Source organism: Ahaetulla prasina, chromosome 2 (assembly GCF_028640845.1).
Source record: "Ahaetulla prasina isolate Xishuangbanna chromosome 2, ASM2864084v1, whole genome shotgun sequence".
In the NCBI taxonomy this organism is placed as follows: Eukaryota; Metazoa; Chordata; class Lepidosauria; order Squamata; family Colubridae; genus Ahaetulla; species Ahaetulla prasina.
Genome location: NC_080540.1, coordinates 267,345,459 through 267,370,603, shown reverse-complemented (window position 1 = coordinate 267,370,603; position 25,145 = coordinate 267,345,459). Strand labels below are relative to the sequence as shown.

Below are 25,145 nucleotides of genomic sequence, written 5' to 3'. Positions count from 1 at the left end.
CTCATTCTATTTGTATATTTTTTACAAAGTCAACTTATTGCCCCCCCAACAATCTGGGTCCTCATTTTACCTACCTTATAAAGGGTGGAAGGCTGAGTCAACCTTGGGCCGGGCTCAAACCTGCAGTAATTGCAGGCTTTGTGTTCTAATAACAGGCTTCTCTATTGCCTGAGCTATTCCGGCCCTTATTTATTTTAAAATATACTATATTATTATATACTGTGCATCATAAGCAAATTACACTGTTTATTATATTAAATGATGAGCTAAAATTCATAAAATGGCAAAAGATTTTATTGAATAAGATTATGGTTAGAATAACTGAAAATGAGCTGATAAGTTTCTTAGCTGTGATAAAGCTTTAAACAGCAGAGAAATCAACACTATAAATTTTAGCACCGTTACCTCTAATGGAAGCCCTGACTAAATTCAGTAGTGTTGTCCTTTAAACTGAAACATGTAGTGTGAAGATCTAATATAAGGTTCTATCTGGCCTCTGAAGCTTTAGCTCTATTTCTATGCTTTATGGATTTATCTGATAGATAAAATGTCCTTATTCTATTTGCAGCAGACTGTTGAAGCTTGTGAATTTGACAGTCTGGATACAGACAACTAGTACTGTGCACAGATGGCATTTTAATATGCTATCATGATTCATTGAGTTTTATTTTCTTTCCAGGTTGAGAGGTTAATTAAAGAACAAGGATGGGAATTTATGTGGAATGAACACTTAGGATTCATCCTGACCTGTCCATCTAATCTAGGAACTGGATTACGTGCAGGAGTTCATGTTAAACTTCCAAAACTTAGCAAAGTAAGTAAGCAATTATATGACTCCTAAACATAAAAAAATCTTTTGCGATGCCTATAAAATAAATCCAGAAAAGTAAAACAGTGGCGATCTACCTCCTTCCTCTTAAATGGTTAAATTAGATGAACAAGTGTTTGCAAACATACATGTTGTTAAAAAAGGCTCAGTATTTTTGTTTTCAGGTAATTGTTTCTTACATTGTAGGATCCCAGATTTTCAAAGATCCTGGAAAACCTGAGACTTCAGAAGCGTGGCACAGGTGGAGTTGACACAGCAGCTGTAGCAGATGTATATGATATTTCCAACCTAGATCGCATGGGTCGATCAGAGGTAAGTTTCTGCCTAGTTTTTTTTTTTAATAAGGTCCAACGCTGAAGAGAAACAATTATTAACCTAAGTGTCTGAATGTCTATAGAGATTCTCAGTCATTCAGGTCACCGTTGTCCCAAAGGTGCTTTTTCAAGAGGCAACTGGACTTACTGGTTTCTCTTTTAAGACGTTTCGCTTCTCATCCAAAAAGCTTTTTCAGCTCTCACTGGATATGGTGGGGAATTCTGGACAGAGAGGACATCTGGTTTGAAAGAAGGATTAAAGAGGCCATCTACTTCCAAATTGAACAGCCCTCTTTCAACAGACAGTGAGGGAGAGGACATCATCTACCTCCAGTCTACAACACCTTTCAACAGTTCCAAAAAAGCTCCACACCCATTTGCACCACTAAGGTGACCCTGATGACACGGATAAACTCCAGGGGGGCCTTAATGACTTGCTAAAAGAATGCAAATGGCTAGTTGTCTGCAAGGAGTATAAATCCTTCCATTCCCCACCATCCAGCCAGAGCCAAACAAGCTTCTTGGATGAGAAGCAAAATGTCTTCAAAGAAAAACCAGAAAGTCTTGAAAAAGCACCTTTGGGACTAAGTGTCTGAAAGTATTTGCAATATCAATGATATATTCGCTTATTTGAGGAACACTCCCCATCCAACATTGAGTGTGTGTGTGAGATGGAGCTTGTGTCTTAGCTGTGCTTTGTATGATACTCTAGCAGGTGTGTATCTTACTTTTGGTTTATTTTTAGCTACCTGCGTACAGTTTTATTCATTTGAAAGTTGTGTGCCATTCAGAGTTGTGTATATGAGATAGGTGACGATATTAAATAAATAAATACATACATACCTTAACATATGTGTGGATAATATTAAGGAAAATAAAATCACGCAAGACTGTAATTTTTTGTATGATATTTGAAAAAGTATATAAATGTGATTAACTGAATCTATTCTTCGCAAAAGGACATTCCAATGCCGACAATTCTACTATTCACTGGTTGTTCCTATCTTTCTATTCTGTATATCTAATATATTTGGTTATTGCTGACCTCTAAATTTCTTTTGCCTTAAGTGCTATGTGCCCTGATTGTAATTCTCCATAGAGCAATACTCCTACATAATTCCAACTGTTTTCAGATCTTTTTTACTTTCTGGTTTCTATTTCTCTTCTGTCCAAGCCTGTTTTATCACCTTTCCATTCCTGTGTTCCCAGCTGGGCTTCCTGGCTCTTCTCTTCTTTCAAATCTTTGATTCAGATTACAGAAACAGCTAGAAGAACTTTTTCCTCATGCCAGTGTCAGGCAAAGAAGAAGCATCCCTCTTGTGCCCTAGCTTGCATTATCCCTGTTTCTTTGATTCTGTTTATTGCCCCAGGCAGACCTCTTCCCCAATCTTTCCCTACCTGCTTGGTTGGGAGCAGACGTTTGATTGGCAGATGGATCATCTTGACACGGGAGAAGGACGAGAAGGAAGGAGAAGGAAGGAAAAAGCCACAGGGCTTATAATCTTCTCTGGTAGCCTATCCTTCCACAAAAATGATTTTAAAAATCGGAAGTAAAAAACACACAAATGTCTCTTTCCACTTAGGTTTCATCATACGTAAAAAGATCTTGAAAAAATATACTTTATACCCTTCCATTTATTTCACACATATGCCATTTTCCTCATAGGCTACAGTCACAAAAAACATACCAAAAAAATCTTCCTCCAAACAGAAGAAAGGGCCGGAATCATAGATATGTGAAAACCCTTATTCAGCTAATGAAATTTGGTCTGTATTTACCCATTGAAGACACGGATAATGATGGATAATGACGGCCACCTGTATAATTAAACATCTATATGCAGTATTCCTACATGGAATAATATTTATTCTGAGAAGAACAACCTATTAGGGAAAACTAAGTGTAGAATTACAACCAGAATTGAATATTTCTGCCCTTAAGTGTAAGGTTTTCCAATGCTGTTCTTCACCTTTTTGATTTCTCCCATTTTAAGGACCACTGCTCCAGATAAAGATGAATATTAGTGTTCCAGTGTCTTTTTAAAAACTATACCACCTCTTATCCATGCCCTCTACTCAAATAAGCAAATTTTGGGCAGACATATCCCTTCATCCTCATTCACCAGATCTCAGTGAAACACGGCAGACACTCCCACTCCTCCTATATCAAATTATGGAGGAGGAAGTTCTTATTACTAATGAACTTGGCATTTAACAGAACCAACGAAAATTGGTTAGCACTCAGGATCTCAAGTTGGAACAGAGAAGCTGGAAGATGGGCAGCATGCAGATCTCCCCAGATACAGAAAGATTGCCATATTTATGCCACCTTTCCTGGGATTTTTCCAGCTGATGGCTTTTGATATCTAACCAGTATTTTCACATATAACAACTGTGTTAATCTAGCATTTTCACAATTTAGAATTTTCAAAAGACAAAAGAAAGGTCTATATACTACTTTCCAAAAAAAGCTCTCCTCTGCCATAGCTGAACCTCTAAGCACCATCTATGAAGTATCTTTTAGAATGAGCTCCTTGCCTGACATATGGTTATTAGCAACAGTCATACCTATCTTCAAAAAAAGTGACCCCGACCTTGTTTTTTTGTTTTTTTATTTGCATTTATATCCCGCCCTTCTCCGAAGACTCAGGGCGGCTTACACTATGTCAAGCAATAGTCTTCATCCATTTGTACATTATATACAAATGGATGAATTATATTATATTGTTGAGAATTATAGACCAATCTCCCTTTGCTGCGTCACCTGTAAAGTCATGGAATCCATCATAAACCAATCCATCACCCTCCACTTAATGTCAAATAACCTACTCTCTGATAAGCAATTTGGTTTCAGGAAAAATTTGTCATGTAATCTGCAACTCATACACTGCAAAAACATTTGGACCTCTCAACTCAACCAGGGTAAAGCAATAGGTGCAATCTACATAGACTTCTGCAAAGCCTTTAATCCAGTGGTACATGACAAACTTCTGTTAAAACTAAGTTTTTATGGCATTTCTGGATCTTTGCACAAGGGGATAGCTACATTGGTATCAAACAGGCATCAAGTAGTTAAAATTGGAAATGGTATATCAAACCCTGCGCCAGTTAACAGTGGTGTTCCCCACGGCAGCATTTTAGGACCAACACTCTTTCTGCTTTATATTAATGACCTTTGTGATCATATTACAAGCAACTGCCTCTTCTTTGCCAATGATGTAAAACTATTTAACACCACACAATTCTACTACCCTACAAAAGGACCTAGATTATGTATCTGAATGGTCGAACAATTGGCAACTCCAAAACTTTGCTAACAAATGCTCAGTCTTGCACATTGGCAATAAAAATCAGAACATCAAATACAAGCTGAGCAGAAATGATCTAAAAGATGACCCACACTAGGATCTAGGAGTACTCATTTCAAAAGATCTAAGCCCCAGAGCTCACTGTAACAACATTGCTAAAAAGGCATTAAGAGCTGTCAACCTTATTTTACGAGGTTTTCTCTCTGGTAATGCTATACTTCTAACTAGGGCATATAAAATCTTTGCCAGACCTATCCTTGAATACTGCTCACCTGCCTGGAACCAACACTGTATTCAGACATTAATAGAGAGAGTCTAGAGGTATTTTACAAGAAAAGTACTCAACTCATCTGCTCGCAATAAAATTCCTTATACCACCAGGCTTGAAATTTTAGGCCTGGATAACCTTGAACTACATCATCTACATACCTAAGCTTAATACAAAAGATTATCTACTTTAATGTCCTACCTGTTAATGACTTCTTTAACTTCAGCCACAATAACCCAAGGGCTATCAATAGATACAGACTAAATGTAATTCGCTCTAATCTTGATTGCAGAAAATACAACTTCAGCAATAGAGTAGTAAATGTCTGGAACACTCTACCTGATCCTGCTGTTAGTCTCTCTAACCCCCATACCTTTTACCTTAAACTATCTACCGTGGACCTTATACCTTTCTAAAGAGGTCCCTAAGGGGGCATGCATAAGCGCACCAGCATGCCTACCATCCCTGTTTATATGTAATCATTTTATGTGTTTATGGCTATGTTTTGCCTATTTATATTCATTTATTTGTGCCATTTTTTTATGTGTCCATGTCTATGTCTATACTGATACTTGTTTCCTTGTACTTGTTGACAAACAATTAAAATAAAATAAATGAAATAAATACTATTACCACATAAAGGCTTTATCTGAAAGGCAAGCTATACATATAATTTTTAAAAAACTTGTAGTTTAAACCTTTCTAGATTTAACCACTTTGTATTATAGGTGTATGCTTGCACTTTTCTTCCATTTTTAACATAGTTTTCTTCCACATGGCCAATTTCAACACACATAGTATGTCAAAATGACAAGAGATGGATTATTCACAATATACTTTTCTCCTAGAACTAAGAAATGGCATAGTCTAGGAAGAATTGTAAAGTATAATTTACTGCAGATATAATAAACTTTGTGGTAAATAATTATCAATAGAGCTACCTGATCTTCTTATAGCTTCATAATCTAATATCAGAAACCTTTACTTTTATTTCAGGTGGAACTTGTCCAGTTAGTCATTGATGGGGTGAACTATATGGTTGAATGTGAAAAGAAACTGGAGAGAGGCCAAGACATCAAGATACCACCACCACTGCCTCAGTTTGGCAAGAAATAAAACTGCATCTGATTGGAAATATTTTTTGGGGTGGGTGGCTATGTATTCTATGTTCCTTTACAATATTAAAGAGAAATATGGGTAACATTTTTCTTCAAATAGGTACCTATTAATCAGGGTGTTGGTCAGGGTTGCTGAGAAGAAGACAAGAATGTAAGATATGGAAATGTGCAAAATACAAATAGAATAGAATAGAATAGAATTTTATTGGCCAAGTGTGATTGGACACACAAGGAATTTGTCTTGGTGCATATGCTCTCAGTGTACATAAAAGAAAAGATACGTTCATCAAGGTACAACATTTACAACACAATTGATGATCAATATATCAATATAAATCATAAGGATTGCCAGCAACAAGTTATAGTCATACAGTCATAAGTGGAAAGAGATTGGTGATGGGAACTATGAAACGATTAATAGTAGTGCAGATTCAGTAAATAGTCTGACAGTGTTGAGGGAATTATTTGTTTAGCAGAGTGATGGCCTTCGGGAAAAAACTGTTCTTGTGTCTAGTTGTTCTGGTGTGCAGTGCTCTATAGCGTCGTTTTGAGGGTAGGAGTTGAAACAGTTTATGTCCAGGATGCGAGGGATCTGCAAATATTTTCAAATGTTTACAAATGGTTGTAAACATCATTGCTGAAGAGTAGGGTTGTATTTGAAGATTAGTAGTCATGGAACATTTTCCTGTGAAGTTTAATTTCATAAAGCAATCTCATTTCCTTTCTTTTTCTTTCCTTTCTCCAACTATTTCTTCCAATGTCCTTATTCTATTCATTTTGTTCACATGTTCATCTTTCCTTAATCCTTCCTTCAGTGGGGGGATTCAAGTAATTTAACAACCGGTTCTCTGCCCTAATGATTTCTTCCAACAACCAGTTTGCCAAACTGCTCAGAAAATTAACAACCGGTTCTCCTGAAGTGGTGAGAACTGGCTGAATCCCACCACTGCCTTCCTCTTACCCAACTCCATTCCCCCCCTTTCCCCCCCGTTTCTGGACACCAATATGCTTGAGAAAATGTAGTTTGTGCATATGAATTTGAATAGTTGTTATATATAAGTGGGAGCCAAATGTTAAAAGTAAAGTACTAGTTATTACAAGCAATGCATTTTATTTTACATTTTAGTAAATAAATAATTCAATGTTTTTATTTATTCCTGGCACATGCATATACATATACAAAAATGTGCCATATGCACACATTTATGTAACTATAGGTGGGTGGCGGGGCAATTCCAAGATTGGTTTCAGATGGTGATAGCAACCCTTGACTAGCAAGATGAAGAATTTTTATTATTTTTTCCTCCGTACATTTCCTTTGAATAGAGAAAAAAAGTATTGGTTGTTCTCACTTCAGATAAGCACAAATTAATGTAATATATTATTATATGTAAAATTAGATCTTAGTGGCATGTTAAATAAATAATCTCTGATGCCTCAGATGCTACATATCTTTCCAATTCATTTTTAAAAAGACATGAGTTATTCATATAGACAACCCTATTATGGCATTGGCATAAGGATATTATGGGATCCTTGTGAGATCCCAGAGAGCAGAAACAGAGATGAGGCAGCCATGCCAGGATCTTTTGTCACAGAACCCAATGGCAATGTCACTACTCATCAATGACAGCAATTCCGGTTATGTTCCCTCATGAAGTTAATGCCTGGAGTTAAGGCTCTAAATGAGAATGTTACAATGATGTCACATTGCCTGGAATATGCGTATACTTCATTCACAAGCCAAACAAGTGTATTGCTATTGTTCTGCTTAATCCCTGACAGGTACTTGAATTAATTTTTGTTGATTTCTTGGTGCCCTCTGAGCTTGGTTATTTTCCAACTGATATTTCATTACCAGGCTAACTAACACTATCAGTATACAGAGGATGGAGTTTGTTGGTTTATATATTTTAGTTTGCCTTGCCAGACACTATCATCCTATGCACCTATGATGCTTCCTAGCCTTATGATGAAATGTCTGCAGGAAAACTGAGAAAACACCAAGACTCCAATAGTTCAACTCTGAACTAGATATGGCTCTACATCACTACTGGAGGTGTTGGTGTGTCTGTGTGTGAGAGAGAGAGAAAAAAAAGAGAAAGAAGGAAGGAGAGACAGAAATTAGCAGATCTAGAAAGCCTCTTTGAAGGTGAACAAAAACAACATCTTCAACTGGATACTATTAATTTGGTCCTTTTGATGTATCTCATATTTAGTCAAATACTCAATTGAAATCAGTAAAATTTATTTCTGAATAAACAGAGTAATTGAGAAGACACATTTCTATTAGCACAGTCTTGAATTAAAAAAAATTATCAGATATAACTTCTGGTGTGTTGTCTGTAAAACTCAAAACAAAATAACATTTATAATCCACATCTGCTAATGTCTTTTATGCTTAGTAAAAAATAAAATCTATTGATTTAAATTATATTACCGGTAATTTTCAAAAATGCTTATTTGAAGCCAAGTTACAAGTTAGGATTGTGCTACTGATTTTTATTCAAACAGATATGAAGTGAGATATCAGTTGTTTATTAATTGCATTTTTAAATCTTTTTTCTCATGCTCTATTGAAAACAGTCATGCTGGACATGAGCAAACAGATAAAATTTATATTGAGATATTATTTTATTAGATCAATACAAAAGACTGCATTTGATTTTTCAAGAATATTTCATCAAGCATAATGTTCTGTGATATGCAGACTCTCATGCATATATGATAATGAGCAAATAAGATAGCAGATTCGCAAAGCTACTTGTCTGGTGTATCTTCACATCACAAAGCTTTGTTGTTGTTTTTATCACTCATTCCTGTGGCTAGTTTTCAATCAAGTGTTTATATCTTAACCAAGTACATCCTGTTTTGGCTTCTGCTATAAATCATCACATGGAGTGCCACAAGGGTAACAGCTCAAGTGTTTTTCAGAGAAAAGAATCTGGTGAAAATGCATTGCAGGAAGCAAAACAGCTCAGAAGCCTTGCCAGGGATCCAAGGATTATTTAAAAAAGTATGAGATGGAAAGCTTTTTCTTTTTAATTTTTAAAAATGAATCCTAATCTGGTGTGATTTCTCTATTTCTCTCAACTCTGTTTCAGATGTTCTGTTGTTCTGATAATAGATTTATATCAGTTGCTAAATCTCTGATTATCTAAAATATAGACAACAAAGGTTTGTTGCTATTTATATTAATCTAGGCGATATTGGGCTTCTATCACCTTGATTCTGAGGAGTTGATGATATTACTAATGTTAGATCGTATTAGGCAGAGTCCCTCCGATGTACTGATTTTTTCTTAATTTCAGTAGTCTTAAATGGATAGGCTAATTATTTGAAGACTTTTTGCAACTGGTGATAGAAAGAAATGGAACCAGGTACCATATAAAATTAATTAGAATTCTTTCTATATAAAACCTAAAACAGGGAATTTGTCTTTTTGTATATAGCTTGTATGGATATGATGATAGAGAGACAAAATTCCTGTTTTAGATTTTATATAGGTAAATTCTTCCTCGGTAATAACTGGGAAATGAATATGAAAGTTGTGGTGCAAATACTTAGATATAGCAAAAGATTCATTATTTTTCTACAATTACATAGGAATATGCTGACTGCAAGGAAGAAGGATGTTGATTCTTGTGAGAAACATAATTAGAATGCTCAGCTAGGAACATAATCAGATTTTTGAAAAATATATTATTTGTCTTTTATTAATAAAATATGATTACAGACTGTATGTTGATGAAGAAGAATACAGAAACATATGGACACATATATAATTACAAGTCTGCCCTCATGGAACAATATATAAGATTAAATCAAAAGTAATAATTAAAAAAAGCTATTAGTTGCAATAAGCAACAGCTACAGATGAACATTTTTTTCAGCAATACTTAAAGATAACCTTTATATTTTATTTAAATACATGCTAAAACAAAGCAGGAAAAACAGCAGTTCTGGAAACCTGTCATTTATGTAGCTATTGGGAATTATATCTCCTTATATAACATTTCTCTCTTCCCTATTATTAATGGAGCTTTAAGTCCAAGGTGTTTCAGTATATTAATTCTTACCATTGGATAGAATGATATTGGCACACATTCTGATTGATTCTTTCAAAACTAGATCGTTAATTGTATGCATTCAACCAAGTGTTTCCTTTTCCTGATACCTTCTTTCATATTTCCTGTGCTTTCATCTAGATTCATACTCTATATTTAGGAATTCCTTTGCAGGTACGGTAGGTATCATTATCCCTTCCCCCCCCCAGTTTTTTTATTCAATCTTATCAACCCTGTGCATCTTCATTTAAAAATTCACATAGTCTCATGAATTATAAGGCTGCATATGCTTCACATTTCATGGATGACACACAATAAAGGTATGGTCTCAATCAACCTATATATTTATTCATCCAATTTATATATTCCCTTGCTCAAAGAACTCTCTTTCTCACTTGAACCGACTCACACAACACTGCCTAGGCTGCTTTCACCAGCCAGGAGGGGCATAGAACTCTGGAGCATGTGGCTAATTTCACAGTCCTGAGGACCCCATCCACTTCCCTCAGGTCCAGCAGGTTCAAATCATTCCCAGATAACCAGACAAGACCCCTCCATAAGCATATCCTCCAGCCCTGCAACAAGGCCATCATCCAACTGTGAAAGAATCCAAGCAATTTTGTCCGACAGATGCTGAGCCAATTTCTCTGCATGACTTTGCAAAATATTCCCTAGACCCATGATGGCAAACCTATAGCACATGTGCCACAGCCATTGGCACGCAAGCCATGCCTAGCTCAGCTCCAGCATACATGTGCGTGCTGGCCAGCTGATTTTAAGGCCTTTTCCACCCCCCCCGGTAGGCTGGAAATGGCCCATTTCCCAACTTCTGGTGGGACTGGAAGGCCCATTTTCACCCTCCAGAGAAAGCCTCTGGAGCCTGGGGAGAGCAAAAAATGGGCTTTCCGGGCCCACTGGAAGTCAGGAAACAGGACATTTCCAGCCTATGGAGGGCCTCTGGGGGGTTGGGGAAGGCCATTTTCACCCTCTCTAGGCTCTAAGAAAGCCTCTGGAGCCTGGGGAGGGTGAAAAAGGGGCCTACTGGGCCCACAGGGCCATTGTGTGCCAAAAACGGGGGCAGCACGGGGGGGGTTCACATGCACATGCATGGGGGCAGGGCATATTGAATTTTGGGTGTGGGCACACACGTGCATGAATCCCCGCGCTCCCCCCGCTTTTGGCACGCGACGGCAAAAAGGTTAGCCATCACTGCCCTAGACCCACTTTATCCAAGAGGGTTTTTGTCACCTGAAAAGAACTGGGGTACAGCAATCTGTGGATGCAATAAGGGTAGAGAAATACAGTCACTTTGCCATCCTTACTCTTCAGAATAAGCCTTAAAACAGCTCTAATTCATGTTCAGTCATGTTTGTTCTTAACTGCATGCCAGCAATGCTCTAGATATCTCTCATTTCATCTCCCTCAATCTCTGAAAACCACAGAGAATGACAGGATCCCTGAGAGGGGAGACTTCATATGGGTGAAATCTGATCTAACACTTCAGCTGCTCCTTTTTATTCCAAGTGGCAACCAAGGCCTTAGATAGACTGTACAGCAAACCAATAGGAACAACTCCCAGGTCCCTCTGAAACCCACCCAAGTTCATTAGCCACCAAGGATAGATCAGTCTAATGGATCCAGCCTCCCTGTAGTGGATAGCAATGCCAGAGAATCCCATGGTAATCAAGGCATGATGGAACAATGACAGAAGCTCCTCCGGGTTGAAGATCATATAGCCACTGCTCTGATGGGAACACCAGAACAAGCATATGACTGCTGTTCTGTGTCAGATTATGAATGATATGAGATAGGCCTATGGCCATTATAGTGGCTATGAACATCTGGGCAGCTTTAGACCACATTCTCAGAGAAGATATATTGAAGTTCCCCAAGACTATAAGTCTGGGGAACTCCACTGCCAATCCAGAGATAGAGTCAAGAAGCTCCAGAAGGAAAATTGCTACACAGGCAGGCTTGTATCATGGCAACACTCTCAACTGGTCTCTAGAGCCCAACTTAATGAACAAGACCTTACAACCAGTGACTTGAAGGCAGTGTCCCTGAAAGCCATAAATGATTCCCAGATAACATTTATCACATCTTCACCACGGCCTTAGGTTCTCACAGGTGCCCAGGCAGCTTTGTCCAGCTCAAACCTGGCTGGGCAAATCTCTGAAAGGGTCATACCCCCTTCTGAGGCAGCCAGGTCTTGGTAATATATGCCAGGTCATTGTTAATCCCTTGATAATAGCGTGGAAAGAGTTTGCATTTGACCCTGTTCTATACAAAAGATCAGTGCTTGAGTTAATCCACTCTTTCGTTAACAATAAAAATAATCTGAAAGCTTCTATTGTAACATTTCTCAACCAAATACCTTCCAGATGTATGGGGACAGACCTCAGAATTCCCAGCCATTTAAAGACCAGTACATCTGGACAGCATCAGTTGAAGGTGATTCTAATGCAACTGTTAAATGTTGTATTATTTCATATGGGTTACTGAGCAGGATTGGCTTTGAATAAGACTTGGATGGGAGATGATCATGGAATTCCACAACTATAGACTAGACTAGAATTTTAAAAAAGCATATCACAAGGAGTAAAGCCTATATTAGTGATGGCAAACCTTTTAGAGGCTGAGTGCCCAAACTGCAAGTCTCTCTCTCTTGTGCACGCACATGCGCGCACAGCAGCGACCAAAAACCAGCTGGCCGGCAGGAGGCAGAGCATCACAACACCAGCAGCTCTGCAATAGGCAAGATCTTTTTCTTTTGCGAACTTCTTTTACACACAACGGTGAGAAATGAATATCACGGAGAAACACGGTGGAGCTTAGCTGGGGTGGCAGCAGGCATGCCCACAGAGAGGGCTCTGAGTCCCACCTCCGGTACGCGTGCCATATGTTCACCACCACTGGCCTATATGATTGTATAGGTGTGTTTATGTACAGTTTTAGCTACTAGAAATAAGATGTTGAGATATAGTGAGAGTGAGAAATCAAAATATTGCTAAAATATGGCAGCATTTTACACTTTATTTGAATTCTTTTTTTAAATGCTATTCCCTTTTAGTTTATTGTCCATGGTAAATGCTTAGAGGTCAGGCTTTAAATCAAGATCTTATCTGGGAAGCAACCATTTACAAGCTAAGCAAACTAGTTCTTTGTGTGTATCTCCATCTACTGGTAAAGTGTTATAGGGCAGAAAAGCTAATTTTCACTAAAAAGAGGTAATTATTATAGATAGATTATAAAATATTTATTACTATCCTATGTTTACAGTTTTCTCAGGAAATACTTGTAATGTTTGGTTGCAACTATTTTCCAGGCAAAGACTTCACTGGAGCCCTTTTGATTCTGAAACACCACCGTGCAAATATTTCTACCATAGAAAACTGTGGTTCATATATTATATTCCTTATTGATATATTTTTGCTGTCACAAATATTTGTTTGCAGGGATTTGCGCAAAGTATTAAAACAAAGTATATCATATGTACTATCTAGGGAAGTAGAGTAGCAATATTTTGGCTGTCTGTAAACAATGTACATAGTGATTATTTAAATTGTATTTTATTGAATTGTTTTAATTTTTATGCAGATGCCTTTGTTTACTGATAACAATCTCATTAATTATATTTACATATAAAGCAGTTTGGATAAAGCTGAGATAACAGCACATTTCTCTAATATGTTCTTAAATTTCAAGCAGCAATTCTACATTATTACTTATGAACGTAAGAGCCCAATCCTGTGAAATCAAAGAAATGTAAATGTATTGAAATCAAATATGCCTAATTTTGCATTGGATCACATGAAAATATAAAACATTCAAGATAAGTGCCACTAAAGATCTTGTTACTTGTAAATATGAGCTATGGGTTTATGCCCACTTACAGTAATATATTGAAATAATTAAACCATCCCTGTATTCTAATTATTTAAACCAATCCCTAGAACAGATTGTTATAATTTCCTATCTCGCACTGAAAACATCAACTTAGTTTCTCTTGATTAAAATTGGTATTATGGTTGTTGGAATGCTGGGAATATTATTTATTTTATGCTATATGTTATATTTTATTACTTTGCTTTATTCCTAGCGCTATATTGTTACATTAACTCTTTTGGAGAACTATAAATCCTTCAGAATCAGTCATGATTGGAGCAGTATAGAAATCTAGAAGTAAATAAATAAAATAAAGTATATAGTGAGGCCATACTGCTAAAGCAACTGCTGAATCTCTTCCTAAACAACTATTATGTTTAACACAAGTAAATCCTGCTGAATTCAACAGGGAGTCTACTTAGGAATATGCATATGATTGAATTAGTTATAGCCCGACAGTTCAATAGCATTCACTTCTAAATGTAATTGATGATGTTATGCTATTATTGTGCCTTTGTGCATATGTTTCCTCATCTCTTTCATGCAGGAGGGGAGGAAATATTAGACTTTCAGTTTTGATTTAAAAACACCTTCCTATATCTTAAACCATCACCCATGAAATCTGGAACAATAAGAGTTTTTGATCTCCAAAGATGCATTTGAAAAGTGCTGTCTTCTCAAATTCAGCATGTATGAGTCCTTAAAGCTTAGCTTTTAGTACCATGGCTATCATTTTAAACCATCTCTGAACATATTCTAAGTTCTTACAGAGATATGTTTGATAATACAGTACATGAGATGGAGGTGTGACCTATTCAGAGAAACTATTATTTCCCATAATTTGGAAACTGGCATACCATTGATAAAGACTAAGTTTTTCTGTCAGCATATAACACCGCTGAGTATTTTTTGCTTTGAAATCAATCAATATTCCAAAATTTACAGTTGATTACCTTGTGACTTATATTCAAGGCTTATATTAAAGAAGAAGCAATCACATATGAAGATTGTGAGGAAATATGATTCTACATGAAATATCATTCTTGAGAACCACAGTAGTATAATACAATGGTTAAAGTGCTGGACTGCCACAGGGTGACCCAGGCTCTGCCTACTCAGCACATACCACTCATTGGCTTTGGATCAGCCACACTCTTGCAGTCCAGTTCACTTCACAGAATTATTGATGGGGAAGGGGGAAAGAGGACCTCCAAGCTGAGTTCCTGAATGAAAATTATATGTAATCTAACAAAAAAATCTTTATTTGGCAATCGCTGAAAAAACAAGTAGATGGTTTTATATCAGGGGTGAAATGTAAATTTTTTTACTATTGGTTCTGTGGACATGGCTTGGTGGGGAGGGGGTAATGTGACTGGGTGGGCGTGGCCAACATTTTTTTTTGCTTTTAAAAGCATTTTTTCTACAACCTCTTCGGCCGAACAGCTTGTAGAAAAAATGCTTTGAAAGGGTTCTGACGATCCCAGCTGAGCCGCGTGATCATCAGAGGTTTTTTTTTAACTTTTAAAAGCATTTTTTCGGCTGAAGAAAAATGCTTTTAAAAGTAAAAAAAACCTCTGATATTCGTGCGGCTCAGCTGGGCATGCGGGGGGGGGCAGGGGAGCAGGGATGTTTGCTACAGGTTCTCCGAATCACACGCCGCCATCACTACCAGATCGTGTGATTTGGTCCAAACAGGGAGCATTTCACCCGTTTTATATGTAAAAACGCCATAGACATAGTGCAGGGGTGTCAAATTGGCAGTCTGAGGGCCGGATGCCTCATACACAGGCCACACCCACCCCGGCTCTGCAAAGGCAAAATGCATCGCAATATGTCACAATAAATCACATGACATGATCAAGTTCGACACCGATGATGTAGTGAGTCAGATCAAAGTCCACAACACTCCTGGTAAACCAACCAGGACAGGAAGGAAAATAATTTGTTAATTATTGACCAATAATAGTTATTTACATAAGGTTGCATATTTGGGAAAAGATGAGCCATTCTCACTCTTCCCTTAGAAAAACTTTGTTTGAGGTATAAAACTATCCTCAAAGTTTTAGAATAGGAATGCAGTTAATGAAAAATTCCCAAAAGCTTTAACCAAAAACTGTCTACCCTTGACCTCACCCCATTCCTAAGAGGACTATAAGGGGCGTGCATAAGTGCACAAAAGTGCCTACCGTTCCTGTCCTATTGTCTCCTTTCAATATACGTGCTTGTATATAATGTTGTGACAAAATAAATAAATAAAAATAAAAATGATACAAGATACTCCAATTCATACTTGCTCCTGGTGAATCACCAACCTTAATTTAATATGGGGGTAACTAAAGAAGGGGGGGACAGATTTTGTTTAGCAATTTTCAAACATTTAACAATGTATCCTAGTCCTTTTCTCCATAATAGTTTACGTATCCACCAAACCATGTCACTATAAACCACATTCAAACGGATTACGTGCCATTAAGTCATCATCCTCTTTTAGCGACCACTTACATTTGCTCTGACGTCCAAATCCAATGTAAAACTAATATTCAGTTTTATCAGAGCCACGGACAGCTAGAATGCAAGATAAAATGTTCGGATAGACTGAAAGTAGGGCATACTTTGTTTTAACAGAAAAACGGGAACGTTTTATTTATTTGATCAAGTCACACTTTATCGTAACAAGCGCACGTCAACCGCGCAAAAAATCACAAGCAGCGATTCTTCATCAGAATAACTGCATAAATGTCAGCATATGGTACATTTTTAATTATGGACGGACAGGAGTCAGTGGATCGAGAACGAACTCCCTGCTTTCCCATCCTTAGGAGATTACGCATTAACCACGCCTTAAGTCCCTTCGACTCCGCCCTTGCTTGGCAACGTCATAAAAGTGCTGCCTCATTCACCTCCCGGAAGAGCGGTGGCCAGATGTGGACTTTTTTTTTTTCCTGGCCGCTCTTTCCTTTACAGGCTGTAGTTTTCGAATGTTCTGGAGGCGTTTTGTCGCATTGGTCTCCGCACTTTCTCTTCTCGGTGCGCAACTGCGTGGTGCGGAAAAGACCTTCCGGACAGTCAGACACGCTGGGTGTGGAGTTGCTCCTATATTCTGGATCAGTTTAAATTCTGGGAACTGCTGCGAACGAGTTTTAGGAAGCTCCGCTGGGCTCATCGGCTTCCCCGGAAAGTTTGGGCTCTGAGCCGCTCATTTCATCGGTATCTTTAGGTAGGCTGTGAAAATCTTCGCTGTGAAATCCTTTAGAGCGACTACTAGGTCCCCGGGACTAGAGTTAATAGCCTCTGACCACGTGTTAGTCTTTCCAACCTGATCACCAGATGTGTTGGGACACCCAGAAATCCCACCCAGAATTCCGGTAATGACTGGAAGTTTGGGGAGTTTTTCATAGAGCACATCTGGAGAGCACCAGTGATTTCAGGAAGGCATATTTCTCACCTCAAAAACGTTGCTGGTGCCAGAAGTGAGTTCACAACCCTGTCCTTCATGAAGATTTGCACCTATAAGTTTTCTGTTTAAAGTGTAGCAGTGCTGTTGTGATAGTAGCTAATATATTGACTACATTTTATTTCTTTCGTTTTAATTCAATTTCAATGTGTTCTGGTTTGGGGGCTTTTTGTACAGCTATTCACTGAATGGCCAACTGCAACTTTTCTTTCAAAAAAGCTGTGTGTATTCTTTTGCTGAGGATAGTATGTGGACCTCCAGGTGTCATGCATGTCAAAGCCCTTCAGCCCTACCTAGAGTATATGGTTAATAATATAGGATGATGGGAGTTGAAGTCCAACATTTGTATGGCAAACTGCTCAAATTACTTTCAGAGGAATTTTCAGATGTTTAGAATGAGTGAACCCTTACTTCCTTTGTCACTTGGTGATACAGTTGCAAAATTGGACATGTACCAATTTGAAAAAAGTACACAAGCAACAGTTCTCTCTGCCCGGATGCATATAATTTACCAGTTAACTACTTGCTTCTCATCTTAGTTTGGTAGATATTATGGTTAAATATGGAGCAACCATCATTAAGTAGAAATACCATCTCTGCCAAGAAAAGAGTTAACTGCATAAGGTTAAGGGTATTTCATTACTCAGAAGTTCTAGTCTGACCAGTTTGTGGACTGGGCTTTAGGATTAATCATTCTTTGGTATGGATTCTGATTTTTTAATATTTGAAGAACCATTAATGAAACTTTTTACATTATCTGTTCCTATGAGGAAAAACTCCTTATTTTCCTTTTGGGAAGGAAGAAATGGCAGAGGACATTACTAAGAAGAAGAAAAAAGCCAGAGGAGGTCTTGTAACGATAATTGAGAGCTGCCTATCTTGCTGGATTGCACTAAATCAAAAGAAGGGATCATCTGTTTATCCATTTTAAAAAGTAATAGCAGCTTTTTCATCTTACAAATTCACACAAAGAATTACAGCTCCTGCTGGTGTATCTTTCTCTCCCTGAGCTGTTCAGGTACATCCATACAGATAAAAACTTTGGTAATTGGCAGGAAAAAGCTGATCTCTGATAGGCCAATCAGCCAGCACTACCTGGTTGGCTGGAATCTGGCCCCTTGAACTGAGAACAGGAAGAGGCAGTGGGGGGGTGGGGGAAGGAGCTGGAAGAAAAAGGCCTATTGGCGGGAAAAAGGAGTCACATGGAGTAGGGAAGCAGAGGGTCACACTGTTAAGGCCGTGGACACCTTCGGAGAGAGAGAGTTCCTAGAGAGAACTGCTACATCCTGGGCTGTGAACTGTATTCCTGCTGCCATAAAAGGCAACAGTCCTAAACCAATGATAGAGTTCAGGAGTGATTGCATTCCTGATCCAGTTGCAGTTTCTTGATTTATCACCTCTGGCTAGAGAGATGGGTTCCATAAACATCTCACCAAGTCTGTAGAGGAAGCACCTAGGAGGAAGTCAGTAGGATTGGCTATTTGACCATGAAACACCTTCTCTGACTTATTTGTGTCTTCTACTTGAGAGTTCTATCACAAGTTTTGAGCCCATACATTGGCTGCCACTTAACCACTGACCAGTAGATAGGGAGGGATTGTGCCTCAGTTAGGTTCTTTAGCATTAGAAACATTAGTACACTCAACCTAAGTGACATTTTCTAATATAAAGGGTAATTTCTTACTGTGTTAACTATATTCACTGCATTTTGCTGTGTTATTGATTGTATACCCACTGCCCCAGTATTTGTTGCTGCTACCTTTAGTTCTACTACTTAATATTATTTTAGCCTAAGGGCTATTATCTTAATTAAAGACCCATAATCTCACAAGGTTTGTTGGTTGTGTTTTATCAGGCAGGCTGGTCATCTTAGAAGAGGAACAGAAGGCTCTGATCTTCAGTGTCTCCTTTAGAGGTGAGCACCTTAATAGTTTTTATTATCAGAGACATAATTGGTTCCAAACTGTGACTGAGCCCTTTCTTCAGTCTGTTATACTACATATGGCCTTTGTGTTTAAAAAGCACAAAGTATTTCTTGGTAGAACAAAAGCTCCACATACCTGCTGTAATGTATGTAAAGAGTTACTCACATAAATACCAAAGGATTTTTCCATCATTTTCCATAATAGCAGGTCTGGATACTTGCAGCCTATGCTGTTTAGAAAGCTCTGGTACCCCATGACCATCAGAGATGCTCTATAAAGCATCCACTACATTTTTGTTACTTTTAGAATGAAATGTACAGTAAAACGTGTGATGTCTTAGTGCTTTTATAATTAAGTGTTGGAAGCTCTTCCTGCTATTGGCTCACAATTACTTTCACTTTTTTCATACAGATGATTGTCACTTCATTGATTAAATGTTGAGATGCTATGTCAAAATTCCTCTGTAAATTAAAAACAGATAACCAGGAAGCATTATAGAATAGCCTGCCTTCTGCTAGTATAAGTTTTGAAAGGAAGAAATACAGTAAATCATGACTTTCATAACCTCCTGATATTTTTATGCACCTATGACTATTATAATTAGATTGAATTTATCAATGGCAGTAAACATGTGGATTTTGTAGGAAGATTTGGATGAAGCCATGACAAGATGGGCTCGGGCAAGAGTCACACATAACAAGAAAGTCCTAGATGCAACACCATGGGATGATATGAAAAATGGGGCTGCTGGAACTGTAGAAACAAATAAAAGGCAGAGCTCTTCAGATGGATTTTTTTTAAAGAACAACCAAGTGAAAAAGAAAAATAAGAAGAAAAAAGACTACCTGAATGAAGATGTCAATGGCTTTATGGAATACTTAAAACAGAACTCACAGATGTTGCACAATGGCCAGTTGATTGATAGTCATCAGGCAGAGGAAGAAATAGCAACAGCTTTCAAAAAGGACAAGCGGCGAGAACAGAGGAGAGTGAAGCGCCAGGAAATTAAGAAGAATATAATGGTAAGATATTCTCTTGTTTTTCTTTTTTTACTGTTTAATACTTTTCTTTTCTTAAAGGGTAAATAGGGATTGCAGCCAAGGGAGATTGAATAAAAGTTTTTTTTCCAGTTGGATATTTTTCAAGAATATTGCATGCTACTTCTAAAAAATAACCTGCTGTGAACAATTGGCACATAAAATTGTTAAATTTTTTGGCATTTAATCTCCAAGCTGATTTTACATTTTCTACCGGATAGGCTGAGTTGAAATGATTATTTGTAAAAGAACAAAATGATAAATTCAGTCTAGTTTCAAGCATGAACAATTGTGTCCCACTCTATCTAGGGTAGCAAAATATTTTCTGACTGATAAAAATAAATTGCCATAGCCTGACAGTAACTTTGCTTAATCAGTCTCACTTTTATTTGTTGTTTCATCTTTGTGAGGCTTCATCAGGGCCAGAGTGCAAGAAGATGGAGTACTGGAAAGAAACAAATTTGTTCGTATTGATTATTGATTGCATGCCATCTAATTGGTGTTGACTCTTAGTGCCCATATATAGATTTTCTCCATGATGATCCTTACCTAACTTTGACCTATCATCACTTTAACTGAGCCAGCCCACCATGCTGATGGTTGTCATTTTTTTTCTTCCACTTTTCCCAGCATTAGAACCTTTTCTAGAGAGCGGAATTTTTGCATAATGTGTACAAAGTAGGCTAATTTGAGCCTGGTCATTTGTGCCTTAAGTGAGAACTCGGGTTGATTTATTCAGTGATCCACTGGTTTACTTGCTATTGTTTAATATGCAGTTTCTGAGTTCTTTAAGAAACATAGCAGATGGTCATAAGAAAGTTCCTATACAGAAATTAGTTAAACCAGAGATAGGTGTATATTAGTGCACGAAATTTGTTAAAATGTTAGATGCAACCTCAGATTGTAATTTTTAGTGGAAGGTGGAAGCAAAGCATTTAAATAAACGAATCACATTAAATATATTTATATATATAATGGCATTTAAATAATATGTAATCAATGTTATTTTTTGTTCTGGCCTACTCATTACGATGTATAATTTTGCCTTTAGTGTTACATAAATGCAGGGCTAGTATTCTGGAACTTTTAGCATTCTATTCAAATATATGTGGTTGTGGAATGTTTTTCTTGCAAAACTTTGTTGAATCAAAACAGTTGTTAATTATATGATTGGGTGAGATGAGTAGCTTTTCACTTCAAAAAAACCTTAACTTCAGAGTAAGGGTTAAATTACAAGAATATTTTTTTATAAAATGCAAATGTAATTAGTGTGGAAGTGAATAGTAATATATTCAGACAGTGCTGTGAAGAGGAAGTCTTCTGAAAAAGAAAAATCCTTTTTCTGAAACATTTCTATTTGGAGGGTATCTCATTATATGTATGTGTGGCTTCCACTTATTATACACCATGGTAAGTTTAGGTTGAAAAGTGGTTAATGTAAAAAGATACTGCTTTAAGTCCATAATGAATTCACATGGTAATTCTCTTTGGACTATCAAAGGTATGCTTCCACTGTCGAAAACCAGGCCATGGGGTTGCAGATTGTCCAGCTGTCCTTGAAAGCCAAGACATGGGAACCGGAATTTGTTACCGATGTGGCTCTACTGAACATGAAATTAACAAATGCAAAGCCAAACTAGATCCAGCTCTTGGTATGTGTAATAACTATGGTTCTCAGCATGATAAATGTCACCAATTACGAGGGTAATATTGATTTAAATATTTCATGTTAGAATTATGATGATTTACAAAATCTTAATGTATTTCCTTCATGACACTAACTATGAATTTCTTTCAGGGGAATTTCCATATGCGAAATGCTTTATTTGTGGGGAAATGGGCCATCTCTCAAGGTCATGTCCTGATAATCCTAAAGGGCTTTATGCTGAAGGTAAGGCCTCCCCTTTTGAAATCCCATTATTTTTTAAAAAAATGGATTGTTGACATGCTTCAGAATATTTTTCTTGACAGCTTGAGTGAATACAGTTACTCCTCTTTTGATAAATTCTGCAAATTTTCTCTTGGAAAAATTATGTAAGAAAATACTTTATGCCATTATTTTACACAACAGCAACATCCAATGATCTTTGCCATGTTGGTTCTATTCCCTCCCAAAAAACCAATAATATGTTCTAATCCTGTTTAAAGATTAGAACATATATGTAGGTTTTATTTACCTTTTCAGATTACAACTTTCTAATCTGCAGCAGCAGGAAAAAATTTGAAATTATCTTAATATAGCTGGACTGTGGAGGTTCACATCTGTATTATGCTTACTTGGTGCATCTTTTACCATATATTTAAATAATACATGCCGGACATGTTTGACAAGTTACTTAATAAAAACAATAAAATCTGAATAATTTTAGTGAACTTTCAGTAGTACGTTCTATTTATATTATATAGATTTTCCAGGAATGGAAACTTTAGAATGGGTGTTAGAACAATAATTGACAAAGCAATCCTAGAATGATTCTTTAACCTTTATCTTTAGAATGTCAGGAATTTTTCAGAATTTAAATAGGACAAATAGAGTGAACATTTTGATTTGCATTTCCTTTCTTAAAATTTTATTAAAAGATTTACAAAGAACATAAAAACCAAGAATAAAAGAAGCAGAGAAAAAAAATAAGAAAAAGTCTTTTCAATTTTCAGAAAAAAGAATTGGGTCTGATTAATTGGGTCTGAATCTGATTAATTTCAATTTCAAGGAAGAATTTAATTTGGCAAAAAAAAAAAAAAAAAGCAGAAAGAAATCTTTCACCAGTCTTTTCAAGAAACGAAATCTTAGTAAATTTAACCTCCTTAGTCAAAGTGAACACCTATTTCATGTTGTATCCTTTCCTTTCTCTTTTATATTTGAAGATGCCCAGCTAGAGGAAGAAGTAGGTGGAGCTGTAGTAGATAGAATTATTAAAATAGCTAAGCAATGGGAAAGAATGGGCTTGGTTAAAGATACAGTAAAGCAATCTTAAAAATTCACTTGTTTTTCTTTACTTTGTGTGTCTGTGATGGTGGGGGACATATCATGGAGAGAGGATATCAAAATAAGTAGATAAAAAGAAAAGGGTTTTCACAATCTTGGAAGCTTCACAGAATTACACCTGCTATTCAAACATGTGTCTTTATCCACCCCTTTTTAGGCATAGAATTGCCACAGATTTTATTGTCTATCTGAACTATTTTCCTTTTCTTGTCTGTACATGATAGATTCTAATCTACAGAAAGTGTTTCCTACAACTGTTATAGTTCACTACTAATTATAAATAATTATGAGATCTTATGCTAATTTAAAGGCTAGCAACTTTTTCTGTTAAAGTAGAATATATTGTAATTTTCATTGGCAAATACATTTAAAAAAAAATCTATTTCCCGCCATTGCATTGCTTCATTAAAAAAATAAAGGTACAATTAATATACATTGCAGAGTGCAGTTCATATATATATTGTATTAAATTAAATTATTTATATTTATGCTTTTATAGGAGGGTCTTGTCGGATTTGCGGATCTGTGGAGCACTTTAAAAGAGACTGTCCAGAAAATCAAAACTCAGGTGAGAAGCTTAGAATTTCTGTTTATGAAGAAGGCAGAGTTATATGTAGAGAGCTTTTTGTAATGAACTCTGGCTAGATAATTACAAAACTCAATGAACAATCTTTTTTTTTCAGATTGTATTGATAAGTTTAATGTGTTATTCAATATTATCCAATTTTTAACAGGTCATTTGATAATCAATTTAAATATGTTCCAAGATATATCAGTTGCTACAGCTTGAGAACAACATTCACAATTCTCTCTTTATATATATACAGGTAGCCCTCAACGTACAATAATTCAAAGTTACAACGCCAATAAGAAAAGTGACATGACTGTTTTTCACACTTATGACCATTGCATCAGCCCCATGGTCACATAATCAAATTTCAGATTCTTGGCAACTGATTCAGATTTGACAGTTGCAGTGTCCTGGGGTCATGTGATCACTTTTTGCAATCTTCTGACAGTCACTTAACAACAGAAGCCAGATTCACTTAACAACCATGTTACTAACTTTACAACTACAGACTCACTTAATTGTGGCAAGAAAGGTCATAAAATCGGGCAAATTTCACTTAACTGTCTCACTTATCAACAGAAATTTTGGGCTTAATTGTCATTAAATCTAGGACTACCTATGTTTATATTTTTTGGCATTGAAGAATTTCAGAAGTGAAATATAATGTTGATAGTAATAGTATCATGGAACTGATTAGCCATGCATTGTGGAATTCTTGTTAAAAATTCTTGGAGGAGTTATCTACATCAGATTTATTTTTGAGTAGAAAAAATGAAATTGGAATAAAATAAATAGCATTGTAGCTTTTGGGTTATCAATTGTGTGTAAAGGCTGGAAATGTTAGAAAGTATCAATACTAACTGATATTTTTAATCAACTTGAATTCTTAGAAGGCTTATTATAATTGATCTAACTTTAACATGGACAAAAATAAAATATGTAATCACTATTGCAACAAATACTTGTACAAATTACTGTATTATATCCTAGAATAAAAGACAGTTGATTTCTCATACGTTTTTTTCTCTCTTCCCCCCCCAAAAAACCAACAACACCCCAAAACACAGATCGAGCACTAACTGTTGGTCGGTGGATGAAAGGAATGAGTGCAGATTATCAAGAAGTTCTAGAAAACCCTGGACCACAAAAAGGAAAACCAAAAGTACCTAAGATTGTTAACTTTTGACCATACTTATTCTCCATAATACTTCTCAACATATGACTTAAAATAAAAACCATAAGCTTTTGGAGATCCCAAAAGTACACATTGTCTTCTAAGTATTGATTTAGTGATATAATCTGACCTAAATGGAAACAGCCTGGAGATGAATGAAAAGCCTTTGAATAGGATATGTTAGAAATTGTTCGGTTTACCCATTAGCT

The 25,145-nt window shown here is 36.6% G+C and overlaps 2 protein-coding genes across 6 annotated transcripts in view; both read left to right on the top strand.

Annotated features, from left to right (window-relative positions):
* CKMT2 (creatine kinase, mitochondrial 2) overlaps positions 1–7,284 on the top strand; it is a 41,035-nt gene extending 33,751 nt beyond the window's left edge. For all 3 annotated transcript variants that reach the window (XM_058171354.1, XM_058171352.1, XM_058171353.1), the window contains 3 exons: positions 680–814; positions 1,016–1,141; positions 5,716–7,284. In XM_058171354.1, the coding sequence (XP_058027337.1) occupies positions 680–814; positions 1,016–1,141; positions 5,716–5,835 (381 nt within the window). In that variant the 3' untranslated portion in view covers positions 5,836–7,284. The remainder of the gene's footprint in view (positions 1–679; positions 815–1,015; positions 1,142–5,715) is intronic.
* Positions 7,285–16,724: 9,440 nt separating this feature from the next.
* On the top strand, positions 16,725–25,027 carry ZCCHC9 (zinc finger CCHC-type containing 9). Of its 3 annotated transcripts, none has more exons than XM_058169924.1 (7): positions 16,725–17,006; positions 19,099–19,158; positions 19,793–20,190; positions 21,707–21,857; positions 22,004–22,096; positions 23,691–23,759; positions 24,830–25,027. In XM_058169924.1, the coding sequence occupies exons 3-7, from the start codon at positions 19,831–19,833 to the stop codon at positions 24,946–24,948; spliced, it is 792 nt and encodes a 263-aa protein (XP_058025907.1). In that variant the 5' UTR covers positions 16,725–17,006; positions 19,099–19,158; positions 19,793–19,830; the 3' UTR covers positions 24,949–25,027. The 3 variants fall into 3 exon arrangements, with proteins under 3 accessions (XP_058025907.1, XP_058025908.1, XP_058025906.1); XM_058169925.1 differs by having other exon boundaries at positions 19,773–20,190; XM_058169923.1 differs by having other exon boundaries at positions 16,727–17,006; positions 19,813–20,190.
* Positions 25,028–25,145: the final 118 nt, after the last annotated feature.

Coding starts and splice junctions, on each gene's coding strand:
- ZCCHC9 (XM_058169924.1), top strand. CDS start 19,831: ATGACAAGATGGGCTCGGGCAAGAGTCACACATAACAAGAAAGTCCTA. Junction 20,191..21,706: donor AAATTAAGAAGAATATAATG/GTAAGATATTCT, acceptor GGACTATCAAAG/GTATGCTTCCACTGTCGAAA. Junction 21,858..22,003: donor CAAACTAGATCCAGCTCTTG/GTATGTGTAATA, acceptor AATTTCTTTCAG/GGGAATTTCCATATGCGAAA.